Source organism: Leptodactylus fuscus, chromosome 4, assembly GCF_031893055.1.
Source record: "Leptodactylus fuscus isolate aLepFus1 chromosome 4, aLepFus1.hap2, whole genome shotgun sequence".
NCBI classification, from domain to species: Eukaryota; Metazoa; Chordata; class Amphibia; order Anura; family Leptodactylidae; genus Leptodactylus; species Leptodactylus fuscus.
Window position 1 is genome coordinate 192,169,570 of NC_134268.1, and position 16,535 is coordinate 192,186,104.

General features: G+C 44.1%; 2 protein-coding genes across 2 annotated transcripts in view; one reads left to right on the forward strand and one right to left on the reverse strand.

Moving 5' to 3' along the window:
• LMBR1 (limb development membrane protein 1) overlaps positions 1–16,535 on the reverse strand; it is a 218,363-nt gene that overhangs the window by 71,058 nt on the left and 130,770 nt on the right. The gene's annotated exons all lie outside the window — the stretch shown is intronic.
• Positions 1–16,535, forward strand: part of RNF32 (ring finger protein 32) — a 42,079-nt gene that overhangs the window by 4,767 nt on the left and 20,777 nt on the right. Inside the window, exons 3-5 of the mRNA XM_075271552.1 lie at positions 3,618–3,760; positions 7,879–7,911; positions 8,213–8,337. Of these exons, the coding sequence (XP_075127653.1) occupies positions 3,618–3,760; positions 7,879–7,911; positions 8,213–8,337 (301 nt within the window). The remainder of the gene's footprint in view (positions 1–3,617; positions 3,761–7,878; positions 7,912–8,212; positions 8,338–16,535) is intronic.

Here is a 16,535-nt window from a genome sequence, read left to right on the forward strand (position 1 = left end):
GCAGTCATCTATCACAGCAATAGACAGGTTTGTTCTACCATTGCCAGTTCTCGGTCTATTATTATAAGAATTATTATTATTATTATTATTATTACTACTATTAATGTTGGTAAATTCTCTGTAGTGAGAAGAATACGTTTTCCTTATTAATGTGTTAGTGTCAGTGAATGCGATGTGGCCGCCTTAATGTAAACCTTTCCCTTGTTCCCCCTAGAAGTACTTTGTTAGTGACGTTCCAGTGTCTTCTCTGTAACTTTCTGAATAATGATGACAACTTAATTGCTTTTAACAAAATGACAAAAGGAAACGAAACATCAAACCTGCACCTGCTGAGGCAAATGGCTGCGTCCATTCATTACTATGGGTGCGTGCTATTCGAAAAGGGAGTTTTGAATAGTACTCGCTCATCTCTACGTGATAACCTATTCACAGGACAGATCATCAGTATCTTATCTGACACGCTGACCTCACACAGATCAGCAGCCTCCTTACATTGGAGTGCACATGCAGTCTGCTCCTATTCTAGTAATAGTTGCAGTTCCCCATTGCCAACACTATACAGTGGAGGGAGCCTCTGCTCCATAGTTATTACTTTAATAGGAGCAGAGCTGTTTATGCTACTCGTCCTCTGCAGCATCTAATGGGGCCAGGAGGCTGCCTTGACTGTGTACCTTTGCGTATCTGGTTGTCAGACTCCCCCAGATCAGATACTGATCACCCATCCTATGGATGGGCCATCATCAGTATAGAACATTCATTAGGGGTTGGAAAACCTCTATAAACTTTTAGTAAATGTCTGGTACTGTCTAATTAGGAGCTACGCAGTCCAGTGACATTAATGTGACCACCTGAAATCCAGAATAACCACCTTTGGCAGAGCGGACCGCTGCGAGACGTGCAGGAAGAGAGGGGATGTTGTGATGATGATCACTGGGATGTTGAGCCATGCCGACTCCAGTGCCGTGTCCAGCTGCACTAGGTTACGCGGTTGAGCATCCATGGCGTAAACAACCCGATCGAGGTGATCCCACAGATTCTCGATTGGGTTCAAGTCCAGGGATTTGCTGGCCAAAGGAGTATAGTAAACTCATCCTGGTGCTCCTTGAACCACGCACGTACATTGTGAGTTTTATGACACGTCGCATTGTCCTGCTGGTAGATGTCGTCATCGTGAGGAAAAACAATTCACGTGTAGGGGTGACATGGTCCGCAAGGATAGATGCATACTTGTGTTGATCCATCGTGCCTTCCACAATGATGAGTGCACCCAGATGGCTGATGACACGTGCCTTCTGCGATTGGTTATTTAACGTTGACGTCAAAAGTAGGCGCTGGTCACATTAGTATGACTGGACTGTGTATATAATGATCATATTGGTGTACGTGACGCATTTCGTAAGGATGTGTCCTATGAATTACTTTTTGTCTGTTTTAAGGCAAACATTTTAAGTAAGTTATACGGTAAGAGCCTTTCCACTAAGTGACTTGGACACATGTCTGGAAGAAGATACAACCACTAGGAGAGACTCAGCTATGATTCTGTGTACTAGAACCTACTAATCCCCTAACATGACAATCGCAGCAGAGAAAAGATCTAGAGCCTGCTGGTCTCCATTCACCATCAGCGCCGTATAGCTTTCATGTATATAGTAACAGGCGTCCTCTGACATTGACTAATGTCATACCGTGGCTTAAGTTAGTCCTCAGATGTGTTCTGAGCTCTAGAAGCCATGGTTTCTTTCCGTGAATGACTCAATTCACAGCGCTCTCCATGTGACTGATTGATTACGGGTATGATGTCTTCCCCCATTGTAATGATTGACAGGACAAAAGAGGACTCGGGAGAATTGCCCTCTAGATGTATTCTCTACACCATGTAGCTGTCATTACTAGTCAGTCACTAAAGGTGTCAGTGGTAAAGGCATAAAAATAATTAGTACAGCGTCGGCTCGACACACAAGGTTAGCCAAGACAAATAAAATTCAGACGGCAATCAAATCATCAATTAGGCGTCATGGCAGCTTTCTACCATGTCTGAACACATTGAGAGTTATGTAAGGCAACAGACAGTCAATAGCTCTCTAGGCTTATTATAGGATTTCTGGGATGTAGAAGTTGTTAAAGGGGCAGCATGGTGGCTCATTGGTTACTGCTTAAAGGGATCCTATCATTGGATACCTTTTTTTTCTGACTAACTCATAGAAATAGCCTTAAGAAAGGCTATTCTTCTCCTACCTTTAGATGTCTTCTCCGCGCCACTGTTCGGTAGAAATCCGGGTTTTCTTTGGTATGCAAATGAGTTCTCTCGCAGCACTGGGGGCGGACCTCAGCGCTCAAACAGCATTGAGGGCTTCCACATTGCTGCGAGGGAACTCTCCAGCGACACCTCTATCTTCTTCCAGAACACCCTCTCCCTGTGTCTTCTTCCATCCTGGGTTTCAGACTTCTAGGCCTCAGGCAGAGCTGAGTGCGCATGCCCGGGCCACAAGAATGGCCGCTTACACAGTAAGCTGGTGTAAGCGGCCATTTTCTTGAAACCCAGGACGGAAGAAGACACAGGAAGAGGGAGTTCCAGGAGATAGAGGCAGCGATGGAGAGTTCTCTCGCAGCATTGAGGCCCGCCCCCAGTGCTGCGAGAGAACTCATTTGCACACCGAAGAAAAACATGATCTCTACCAAATGGCAGTGTGGAGAAGACATCTAAAGGTAGGAGAAGAATAGCCTTTCTTAAGGTTATTCCAACGTGGTAGGCAGAAAAAAAGGGTATCCAATGATTGGATCCCTTTAAGTTGTAGGCTCAAATCCTGCCAAAGACAACATCTATATAGATTTTTTATGCTCTCCCTGTGTTTGGGTGGGTTTCCTCCCACACTGGGAATGTAGATTGTGAGCCTGATATGGGACAGTGAGTAATAATGTCTGTAAAGTGCTGCGGAACATAATGGCGCTATATCAGTCAGCAAAATAAAGGGGCCAGGCTCAGAATGAAAGAAAGTTCACTTGCTGCCCCTGTTCTGATACTCCTCAGGGCCCTGAGAGCTTTTGGCCGAGTGAGGAAGTCATGTGACCCTGAGACATGGGGTAGCAAAAAGCAGGATTCAGGAAATAGTTGCATTTTTTGGTTCTATGTGGACTTTTTTGTGGGATAGGACTAAGTGGGGGCTGAGGGTGTGAATGGTGGGCACTTAGGTATGGTAGGATTCTGCTAGGAGCCCATACATATTTGTCCCTGCTGGTCTCTGCTTCCTGCTCCATCTGGATGTGCAGGCAATGCATCTAGTCCAGGGGTCCTCAAACTGTGGCCCACTGTTTAAAAAGTTTGAGGATCCCTGCTCTAGTCAGTGGCCAAATGACTGGTCAGTGACTAGCTGAGTGGTAATTCACAGCCCGGCTTGGATAGTATATAGTTAGCGATCTATTCTATAGCCAATGGTAATGTGAGACAAGAAGGGAGAGATGCAGAATAATTCAAATCAGTAAATTTACATCCATTAATTGAGCTGACTTTCAGTTTTGATTATTATGTAATTAATTTCTCCTCTTCTATATAGTTAATGATAATAATAACTCCAAAAGCCTCACACAAATGACTGATAACTTTGTATCTTTGCTTAAAGCTCAGAGACTTGGAATCGTTGAGGCTCCTGCGATGCCCTTAACCAGTGAGGAGTGGGTTAAAGTGAAGCAGCGGTCTGTCGTCCAAGGTGACTCTCTGCAGCCATGCGTCATATGCAAGGAAGACTTTAAACTCCACCCACAGGTACCATAGTTTCCCATCACATGGACAGGACTCTCAGGGGCAGGGTTTGGGTTAGTTTTTAGCTTAAAGGGGCACAGGGAAGTTGTATAAGAGGCCTCTCCATGCTTCGGTCCCTTCTCTATGTACCAGAACGTGGAGCTGCCCCTAAAATGGCTTCTGTGCTAGCAGACTCAGCATGTTGTGCACGACATGGACATCCATTCAGGAGGATCGTGTGGCTGGATGTGGCTCTGCACACTGGGAACAGATTGGCACAGGTAAAAGGGACCGCTGTCCAAAATAAAAAAACTATTCCAGCACCAAGAAAAAAAAAATCAAAAAGTGCTAAAACTTAACTTTTAATGCCAAAAATATACACTCACCGGCCACTTTATTAGGTACACCATGCTAGTAACAGGTTGGACCCCCTTTTGCCTTCAGAACTGCCTCAATTCTTCGTGGCATAGATTCAACAAGGTGCTGGAAGCATTCCTCAGAGATTTTGGTCCATATTGACATGATGGCATCACACAGTTGCCGCAGATTTGTCGGCTGCACATCCATGATGCGAATCTCCCGTTCCACCACATCCCAAAGATGCTCTATTGGATTGAGATCTGGTGACTGTGGAGGCCATTGGAGTACAGTGAACTCATTGTCATGTTCAAGAAACCAGTCTGAGATAATTCCAGCTTTATGACATGGCATTGCATTATCCTGCTGAAAGTAGCCATCAGATGTTGGGTACATTGTGGTCATAAAGGGATGGACATGGTCAGCAACAATACTCAGGTAGGCTTTGGCGTTGCAACGATGCTCAATTGGTACCAAGGGGCCCAAAGAGTGCCAAGAAAATATTCCCCACACCATGACACCACCACCACCAGCCTGAACCGTTGATACAAGGCAGGATGGATCCATGCTTTCATGTTGTTGACGCCAAATTCTGACCCTACCATCCGAATGTCGCAGCAGAAATCGAGACTCATCAGACCAGCCAACATTTTTCCAATCTTCAATTGTCCAATTTTGATGAGCTTGTGCAAATTGTAGCCTCAGTTTCCTGTTCTTAGCTGAAAGGAGTGGCACCCGGTGTGGTCTTCTGCTGCTGTAGCCCATCTGCCTCAAAGTTCGACGTACTGTGCGTTCAGAGATGCTCTTCTGGCTACCTTGGTTGTAACGGGTGGCTATTTGAGTCACTGTTGCCTTTCTATCAGCTCTAACCAGTCTGGCCATTCTCCTCTGACCTCTGGCATCAACAACGCATTTCTGCCCACAGAACTGCCGCTCACTGGATGTTTTTTCTTTTTCGGACCATTCTCTGTAAACCCTAGAGATGGTTGTGTGTGAAAATCCCAGTAGATCAGCAGTTTCTGAAATACTCAGACCAGCCCTTCTGGCACCAACAACCATGCCACGTTCAAAGGCACTCAAATCACCTTTCTTCCCCATACTGATGCTCGGTTTGAACTGCAGGAGATTGTCTTGACCATGTCTACATGCCTAAATGCACTGAGTTGCTGCCATGTGATTGGCTGATTAGAAATTAAGTGTTAACGAGCAGTTGGACAGGTGTACCTAATAAAGTGGCCGGTGAGTGTATATCACATAAATAAAAAAAAAAGAAGAGGGGGGCCACATGGTGGCTCAGTGGTTAGCACTGCAGCCTTGCAGCACTGGGTCCTGGTGTTCAAATCCCACCAAGGGCAAAAAAACATCTGCAAGGAGTTTGTATGTTCTCCCCGTGTTGCATGGATTTCCATCCCAAATTCCAAAGACATACTGATAGGGAAAAGTGTACATTGTGAGCTCTATGTGGGGCTTACAATCTACATTTAAAAAAATAAATATATAAATAAATAAGAAGAATTATCCAATAAAATAAAGAAAAACATCCAAGACAATCACGAACAAACAAAAAATATGTAAAACACTAATTAATGGATCTAGACAGGCTCACGCATTTCTGAGCAAGAAGCCTCTTAGTCATAACACTGGATCTAGTGATTGTCTTGGGTTTTCTTTCCTGGTTAGCATTTTGTGATTCTCCTTTTTATTTATGTGACATATATTTTTGGCATTAAAAGTTAAGTTGTAGCACTTTTGATTTTTCTTCTTGATGCTGAAATAGTTTTTTATTTTGGATATTTTCATCAGGATTCTGGTCGGAGGTTTTTTCCGTGCATCATCTTTTTTTCATGATTTACCGATATTTTTTTGTTTATTTTGGGCTGTGACTTTCCATTTTCCTCATACTAAAAGTGACCGCTGTACCAGCTTACTTTTGAAAAGTGGGTGTCTTCATGAGCTAGTATTTTTAATAGTACTGTAGTGGGATTTCCAATCTCCTTTCCCATATTTAAAGGGGTTGTCCATGAGTAGCAGAAAACTCGGGGGTGTAAAAAAGAAAAAAGGCATACTCATCTATCCCTGGCGCTCTATTGTACGGTCCTGGCCCCCTTTCTCTCACATGTCTTGTTGGGCCAGAAGTGGAGAGACTCTGACACAGGAGGGAAAGGTGACCGGTACCGTATAATAGAGGGCCAGGGATAGGGGAATATGCCTTGTTGTGCTTTACACTCACCCCAGAGTTTTTGTAAGCCTCTTTAAGCAGATAGCTATATATATATATATACATATTGTCAGGGTCTGGGGTTGCTAGGTGGGGTGGCATAGACACAAAATTCCAGTTTCTTTAGTCCAAAACAAAGGTAGAGTTTTATTTTCACTCAAAAAGCTAGTGCAGCAACAAAAGGAAACAATACAAAAATAACTCCCTGCCCGGCTAGGCTCTAACTAAACATAGAATAGGTGACCTCACCTAGGATAACAGAAATCAAAAAAGCCAGTAGAATCATTCAGGACACAGCTCCAAAAATATGACCTCTCTGTCAGCTCTCCAGCCAAGCTCTGCCCCCTGTCTGCTGTTGCAGCAACTTCTTAAGCCTCCTTGACGAGGAGACTCTCTGCAGCTGAGTCGCTGCCGGAACATCCCCAAAGTGTGGACTGGAGGGGGGTGGAATGACAGGTCCCACTACCAACCTACCTGTCATTCCTAAAAATCCAGCCCAGTAACCGGAACTCTGAAATAACCCTCAGCAGACTATAGTTATCTGCTGAGAAACGTTCTTTCTTGAGTTTTCTCATCTCACCCACCTTAGTAGCCTGGGTGAGATGTACACCCCCTCCATTACCTGACTAGCCATCAGCTTACAATATCATATATATATATATATATATATATATATATATATATATATATATATATTCATTCACAAAGATACTCTGCACTATGGTCTATGTGCTATCCATTCCTACAATGGACTGTACACGGCTCACAATAGTGAATGCTGCAAGTCACAGCCTAAAAATCTCAGCATGCATCACATCATTGTCTTCAACAGTTTCCTGGGCCTCTCTGCTGAAATATGGCGACATATGATGTTTTATTAATAATAGTTATTGGTTCTGTTTAAAAGTTTATATTCTTTTTTATTGGTTTTACTTTTGATTCAAGTTATAGTAAGTAACTCACCCTTATACATAGATTTATTCTATGTATATGATGTGAAATATTGCTCATTGGTGTGCAGGCGGATACGTCCATTATCATTCATTTACAGTATAGAGAGAGATGGGAGATGGAGTGAGTGCAGCGGACGGCAACCCAAGGAATAAAATGGGACTTGTAATGTATTCATAGGTCGCCATGTGTATATGCCACATGATTCTTGTTTGTGTATGCCTGCCTTGTGTGCATCAGTATAGCCTTTTATAACAGGAACCATTGGCTATACAGTGTCCAATACAGTGGCATACATCATGGCCTTCTATTGGAGCTATACGTCTATGTATACCTCTAGTGAAATGGAAAATAATGTGTGAATAGGGCCAAAAACAAACATAGGGATAATTTGCAAAGTATTGTGCATTGTACTGTTTCATTGTTATTATGTGGCACTAGGGGTGTAACGTGAGGGCTCAGAAACATTTCAGTATTGGGATAGCAGGACTATAAAAGCGATACATTATACAGATTTTGCATAGTGTCCCCGATACTTATCATTACACCGCCGGTTGTGCCATTTGTCTTCTGTGTGATTTTCCAATGACGTGCGTTTGCGCTGCTTGTTTTGCAGGTTCTGCTTTCGTGTTCTCATGTATTTCACAGGGTAAGCAGAATATTTTTACGTGATCTATTACATATACAGTATGATATTTCTGGCTGTGTAAACACCACTGTGCAATTGATAGGGCTATAATGACTGTTTATATGGACAGACGGCGGATGGCCAAGCAAGGCCTATTATTACCACGTGTGAGTGCCTAGCTAAATTTTTTACATTATCAGACATTTGTGTAGGGTCTATGGGTAAGTGTCTGGTAAAGTGACTTTCTATAGTCGTACATTGTAGTGATCTTGTATGAATGCTGGGATAAGACACATCAAACATACAGTATATTTCTTCCCAGGTTTGTCTGGAGGCATATGAGAAATTCACTGGAAGGAAGAGCTGCCCGATGTGTAGGAGGAATCAGTATCAGACCAGAGTAATCCATGATGCCGCCCGGCTATACAGAGCAAAATGTGCCACCAGGTAATGCAGTGTGCCCACAAGTCTTGTCACTTATGGGCAATCTGGACAACCCTCTAAATGTTGACCCTCTGGCCCACTGACTGACTCAGGTCCAGCTGCAGATAGCTACAGGTGGCCATACTCTGCAGCAGCCCCTATAGGGGAAGTGTGGTATTACATGGTACCTTTTCATCAGCACAAAAAACATGGTTGATTTTAAATAGATTTTTTTTATGTCTGTAGGCGCTTATAAGTATCTGATAAATCAGAGGGCAAGTTGAATGGAGCTGTACTGAGCATGCTTGACCACTGCATCATACATTTCTAGGGGACACAGAAGTGACTACTCATATGCACCACTGCTCTGTCCAATTGGAAATGTTTTCTTCTGGCGTTTTTTCTGCTTTCCATTCATTTTAAGGGGCTTTTCAAGGCAGAATCCGCCTGAGTTGAGGTCCTAACACTACTTTGTTCCTCTAGCTGAAAAATCAGCTAAACGAAAAAACTAATACTGACTCCAATGAAAAAGAATGGGAGCGTTGGGGTCAAAAAAACCCTACCCTTAGTACTCACAATCTAATGGCAAATTAAAGAGGGTTTCTAGAACTTACATACTGATGAGCTATATCATATCTTATAGGATACTTCATCAATATGTGATTGATGGGTATCTAACACCTAGGACCCCCACAGATCAGCTGCTTGAAGTGACTGCAGTACTGAATACCAAACAAATGCACTTCCTATTCTAGCAGATGTGTTTGGTATTGCAGCCCAGCTTCATTTACATGTGACCTCAAACAGCTGATCTGTGGGGGTTCCAGGAGTCAGACCCCCACTGATCATATAATGATGACCTATCCTTGGTCAGAGCAATGTTAAAGGGGTAGTCTGACCCCAAAAGGATAGGATATCGGTTTGTGATCTGTGGGAGTCTGACACCCAGACCCCACACAGATCAGCTGTACTGGCAACGCAGGCTTCACTTTCCCAGCACCAGTGCTATGTGGTGCTATGTGAATTGCTGTAATTTCGGGCGCCTGGTGGATGCTGGTACAGCTGATCTGTGCAGAGTCTGAGTGTTGGACCCCCCCATAGATCACATACTGATTAGAGATGAGCGAACAGTGTTCTATCGAACTCATGTTCGATCGGATATTAGGCTGTTCGGCATGTTCGAATCGAATCGAACACCGCGTGGTAAAGTGCGCCATTACTCGATTCCCCTCCCACCTTCCCTGGCGCCTTTTTTGCTCCAATAACAGCGCAGGGTAGGTGGGACAGGAACTACGACACCGGTGACGTTGAGAAAAGTAGGCAAAACCCATTGGCTGCCGAAAACATGTGACCTCTAATTTAAAAGAACAGCGCCGCCCAGGTTCGCGTCATTCTGAGCTTGCAATTCACCGAGGACGGAGGTTTCCGTCCAGCTAGCTAGGGCTTAGATTCTGGGTAGGCAGGGACAGGCTAGGATAGGAAGGAGAAGACAACCAACAGCTCTTGTAAGAGCTAAATTCCAGGGAGAAGCTTGTCAGTGTAACGTGGCACTGACGGGCTCAATCGCCACAACCCAGCTTTCCCAGGATCCTGAATGGAATACACTGTCAGTGTATTCCCGTATACCCGATATATACCCCGATACCCGTTCCAACGGTGTGCCCCCCCACCTTCACCCCAGAAATACCCTGCAAGTCCCCTAGCAATAGAATTGGGGCTATATACACCCACAATTTTTACTACTGGTATACAGTGCCATTGTCTGACTGGGAATTCAAAGAATATATTGGGAATACAAATACCCTCATTTCTTGCTACTGCCATATAGTGCCAGTGTCTGACTGGTAATTCAAAGAATATATTGGGGTTACGTGCACCCACAATTTTTACTACTGGTATACAGTGCCATTGTCTGACTGGGAATTCAAAGAATATATTGGGAATACAAATACCCTCATTTCTTGCTACTGCCATATAGTGCCAGTGTCTGACTGGTAATTCAAAGAATATATTGGGGTTACGTGCACCCACAATTTTTACTACTGGTATACAGTGCCATTGTCTGACTGGGAATTCAAAGAATATATTGGGAATACAAATACCCTCATTTCTTGCTACTGCCATATAGTGCCAGTGTCTGACTGGGAATTCAAAGAATATATTGGGGTTACGTGCACCCACAATTTTTACTACTGGTATACAGTGCCATTGTCTGACTGGGAATTCAAAGAATATATTGGGAATACAAATACCCTCATTTCTTGCTACTGCCATATAGTGCCAGTGTCTGACTGGTAATTCAAAGAATATATTGGGGTTACGTGCACCCACAATTTTTACTACTGGTATACAGTGCCATTGTCTGACTGGGAATTCAAAGAATATATTGGGAATACAAATACCCTCATTTCTTGCTACTGCCATATAGTGCCAGTGTCTGACTGGGAATTCAAAGAATATATTGGGAATACAAATACCCTCATTTCTTGCTACTGCCATATAGTGCCAGTTTCTGACTGGTAATTCAAAGAATATATTGGGGTTACGTGCACCCACAATTTTTACTACTGGTATACAGTGCCATTGTCTGACTGGGAATTCAAAGAATATATTGGGAATACAAATAACCTCATTTCTTGCTACTGCCATATAGTGCCAGTGTCTGACTGGGAATTCAAAGAATATATTGGGAATACAAATACCCTCAATTCTTGCTACTGCCATATAGTGCCAGTTTCTGACTGGTAATTCAAAGAATATATTGTGGTTACATGCACCCACAATTTTTACTACTGGTATACAGTGCCATTGTCTGACTGGGAATTCAAAGAATATATTGGGGTTATAAATACCCTCATTTCTTGCTACTGCCATATAGTGCCAGTTTCTGACTGGTAATTCAAAGAATATATTGGGGTTACGTGCACCCACAATTTTTACTACTGGTATACAGTGCCATTGTCTGACTGGGAATTCAAAGAATATATTGGGGTTATAAATACCCTCATTTCTTGCTACTGCCATATAGTGCCAGTTTCTGACTGGTAATTCAAAGAATATATTGGGGTTACGTGCACCCACAATTTTTACTACTGGTATACAGTGCCATTGTCTGACTGGGAATTCAAAGAATATATTGGGAATACAAATACCCTCATTTCTTGCTACTGCCATATAGTGCCAGTTTCTGACTGGTAATTCAAAGAATATATTGGGGTTACGTGCACCCACAATTTTTACTACTGGTATACAGTGCCATTGTCTGACTGGGAATTCAAAGAATATATTGGGAATACAAATACCCTCATTTCTTGCTACTGCCATATAGTGCCAGTGTCTGACTGGGAATTCAAAGAATATATTGGGGTTACGTGCACCCACAATTTTTACTACTGGTATACAGTGCCATTGTCTGACTGGGAATTCAAAGAATATATTGGGAATACAAATACCCTCATTTCTTGCTACTGCCATATAGTGCCAGTGTCTGACTGGTAATTCAAAGAATATATTGGGGTTACGTGCACCCACAATTTTTACTACTGGTATACAGTGCCATTGTCTGACTGGGAATTCAAAGAATATATTGGGAATACAAATACCCTCATTTCTTGCTACTGCCATATAGTGCCAGTGTCTGACAGGGAATTCAAAGAATATATTGGGGTTACGTGCACCCACAATTTTTACTACTGGTATACAGTGCCATTGTCTGACTGGGAATTCAAAGAATATATTGGGAATACAAATACCCTCATTTCTTGCTACTGCCATATAGTGCCAGTGTCTGACTGGGAATTCAAAGAATATATTGGGGTTACGTGCACCCACAATTTTTACTACTGGTATACAGTGCCATTGTCTGACTGGGAATTCAAAGAATATATTGGGGTTATAAATACCCTCATTTCTTGCTACTGCCATATAGTGCCAGTTTCTGACTGGTAATTCAAAGAATATATTGGGGTTACGTGCACCCACAATTTTTACTACTGGTATACAGTGCCATTGTCTGACTGGGAATTCAAAGAATATATTGGGAATACAAATACCCTCATTTCTTGCTACTGCCATATAGTGCCAGTGTCTGACTGGTAATTCAAAGAATATATTGGGGTTACGTGCACCCACAATTTTTACTACTGGTATACAGTGCCATTGTCTGACTGGGAATTCAAAGAATATATTGGGAATACAAATACCCTCATTTCTTGCTACTGCCATATAGTGCCAGTGTCTGACTGGGAATTCAAAGAATATATTGGGGTTACGTGCACCCACAATTTTTACTACTGGTATACAGTGCCATTGTCTGACTGGGAATTCAAAGAATATATTGGGAATACAAATACCCTCATTTCTTGCTACTGCCATATAGTGCCAGTGTCTGACTGGGAATTCAAAGAATATATTGGGGTTATAAATACCCTCATTTCTTGCTACTGCCATATAGTGCCAGTTTCTGACTGGTAATTCAAAGAATATATTGGGGTTACGTGCACCCACAATTTTTACTACTGGTATACAGTGCCATTGTCTGACTGGGAATTCAAAGAATATATTGGGGTTATAAATACCCTCATTTCTTGCTACTGCCATATAGTGCCAGTTTCTGACTGGTAATTCAAAGAATATATTGGGGTTACGTGCACCCACAATTTTTACTACTGGTATACAGTGCCATTGTCTGACTGGGAATTCAAAGAATATATTGGGAATACAAATACCCTCATTTCTTGCTACTGCCATATAGTGCCAGTTTCTGACTGGTAATTCAAAGAATATATTGGGGTTACGTGCACCCACAATTTTTACTACTGGTATACAGTGCCATTGTCTGACTGGGAATTCAAAGAATATATTGGGAATACAAATACCCTCATTTCTTGCTACTGCCATATAGTGCCAGTGTCTGACTGGGAATTCAAAGAATATATTGGGGTTACGTGCACCCACAATTTTTACTACTGGTATACAGTGCCATTGTCTGACTGGGAATTCAAAGAATATATTGGGAATACAAATACCCTCATTTCTTGCTACTGCCATATAGTGCCAGTGTCTGACTGGTAATTCAAAGAATATATTGGGGTTACGTGCACCCACAATTTTTACTACTGGTATACAGTGCCATTGTCTGACTGGGAATTCAAAGAATATATTGGGAATACAAATACCCTCATTTCTTGCTACTGCCATATAGTGCCAGTGTCTGACAGGGAATTCAAAGAATATATTGGGGTTACGTGCACCCACAATTTTTACTACTGGTATACAGTGCCATTGTCTGACTGGGAATTCAAAGAATATATTGGGGTTATAAATACCCTCATTTCTTGCTACTGCCATATAGTGCCAGTTTCTGACTGGTAATTCAAAGAATATATTGGGGTTACGTGCACCCACAATTGTTACTACTGGTATACAGTGCCATTGTCTGACTGGGAATTCAAAGAATATATTGGGAATACAAATACCCTCATTTCTTGCTACTGCCATATAGTGCCAGTGTCTGACTGGTAATTCAAAGAATATATTGGGGTTACGTGCACCCACAATTTTTACTACTGGTATACAGTGCCATTGTCTGACTGGGAATTCAAAGAATATATTGGGAATACAAATACCCTCATTTCTTGCTACTGCCATATAGTGCCAGTGTCTGACTGGGAATTCAAAGAATATATTGGGGTTACGTGCACCCACAATTTTTACTACTGGTATACAGTGCCATTGTCTGACTGGGAATTCAAAGAATATATTGGGAATACAAATACCCTCATTTCTTGCTACTGCCATATAGTGCCAGTGTCTGACTGGGAATTCAAAGAATATATTGGGGTTACGTGCACCCACAATTTTTACTACTGGTATACAGTGCCATTGTCTGACTGGGAATTCAAAGAATATATTGGGGTTATAAATACCCTCATTTCTTGCTACTGCCATATAGTGCCAGTTTCTGACTGGTAATTCAAAGAATATATTGGGGTTACGTGCACCCACAATTTTTACTACTGGTATACAGTGCCATTGTCTGACTGGGAATTCAAAGAATATATTGGGAATACAAATACCCTCATTTCTTGCTACTGCCATATAGTGCCAGTGTCTGACTGGGAATTCAAAGAATATATTGGGAATACAAATACCCTCATTTCTTGCTACTGCCATATAGTGCCAGTGTCTGACTGGGAATTCAAAGAATATATTGGGGTTACGTGCACCCACAATTTTTACTACTGGTATACAGTGCCAATTTCTAACTAGGAATTCAAAATGCGCAAGGCTCCCGGAAAGGGACGTGGACGAGGCCGTGGGCGAGGTCGGGGGAATGGTTCTGGGGAGCAAGGTAGCAGTGAAGCCACAGGGCGTCCCGTGCCTACTCCTGTGGGGCAGCAAGCATTGCGCCACTCCACAGTGCCAGGGTTGCTTGCCACATTAACTAAACTGCAGGGTACAAACCTTAGTAGGCCCGAGAACCAGGAACAGGTCTTGCAATGGCTGTCAGAGAACGCTTACAGCACATTGTCCAGCAGCCAGTCAGACTCTGCCTCCTCTCCTCCTATTACCCAACAGTCTTGTCTTCCTTCCTCCCAAAATTCCGAAGCTTTACAGAACAATAACCCAAACTGTCCCTGCTCCCCAGAGCTGTTCTCCGCTCCTTTCATTGTCCCTCAACCTGCCTCTCCACGTCACGATTCCACGAACCTAACAGAGGAGCATCTGTGTCCAGATGCTCAAACACTAGAGTCTCCTCCATCTCCGTTCGATTTGGTGGTGGATGACCAGCAACCCACCCTCATCGACGATGATGTGACGCAGTTGCCGTCAGGGCATCCAGTTGACCGGCGCATTGTGCGGGAGGAGGAGATGAGACAGGAGTTGGAAGAGGAAGTGGTGGATGATGAGGACACTGACCCGACCTGGACAGGGGGGATGTCAAGCGGGGAAAGTAGTGTGGATGTTGAGGCAGGTGCAGCACCAAAAAGGGTAGCTAGAGGCAGAGGCAGAGGTCAGCAGCTTAGGCGAAGCCAGGCCACACCCGGAATCTCCCAAGATGTTCCAGTTCGTACCCAGCCCCGAAAAACTCCCACCTCGAGGGCACGTTTCTCGAAGGTGTGGAGTTTTTTCAAGGAATGCGCCGAGGACAGATATAGTGTTGTCTGCACAATTTGCCTCTCGAAATTGATTAGGGGCTCTGAGAAGAGCAACCTGTCCACCACTTCAATGCGCCGTCATTTGGAATCCAAGCACTGGAATCAGTGGCAGGCAGCAACGGCAGGACAAAGGCCGCCTGCCGTTCACGCCACTGCCACTGCCTCTGCCACTGCCTCTGCCTCTGCCTCTGCCACTGCCACTGCTGACTGTGCTGGCGATGCACTCCAGAGGACGAGCCAGGACACCACTTCATCTGCCTCCGCCACTTTGTTGACTTCTACCTCATCCTCCCCTGGTCCTGTCTTATCTCCTTCTCCTGCACCATCAAAGGCACCATCAGGCGTTTCTTTACAACAACCCACCATCTCTCAGACATTGGAGCGGCGGCAGAAATACACTGCTAACCACCCACACGCGCAAGCCTTGAACGCCAACATCGCTAAACTGCTGGCCCAGGAGATGTTGGCGTTCCGGCTTGTTGAAACTCCCGCCTTCCTGGACCTGATGGCAACTGCGGCACCTCGCTATGCCGTCCCTAGCCGTCACTACTTCTCCCGGTGTGCCGTCCCCGCCTTGCACCAGCACGTGTCACTCAACATCAGGCGGGCCCTTAGTTCCGCGCTTTGCACAAAGGTCCACTTGACCACCGACGCGTGGACAAGTGCATGCGGACAGGGACGCTACATTTCACTGACGGCACACTGGGTGAATGTAGTTGAGGCTGGGACTGCTTCCCAAACTGGCCCGGTGTACCTCGTCTCCCCGCCTAACATTCCTGGCAGGGACACGAGAAGAACACCCCCCTCCTCCTCCTCCTCTACCGCCTCCTCCTCCGCCACCGCCTCCTCCTCCGCCACCGCCTCCTCCTCCGCTGTTAGATTGACCCCAGCTACGAGTTGGAAACGTTGCAGCACTGGCGTTGGTAGACGTCAGCAGGCTGTGCTGAAGCTGATCAGCTTGGGGGACAGACAGCACACTGCCTCCGAGGTGAGGGATGCCCTCCTCGATGAGACGGCAATATGGTTTGAGCCGCTGCACCTGGGCCCAGGCATGGTCGTTTG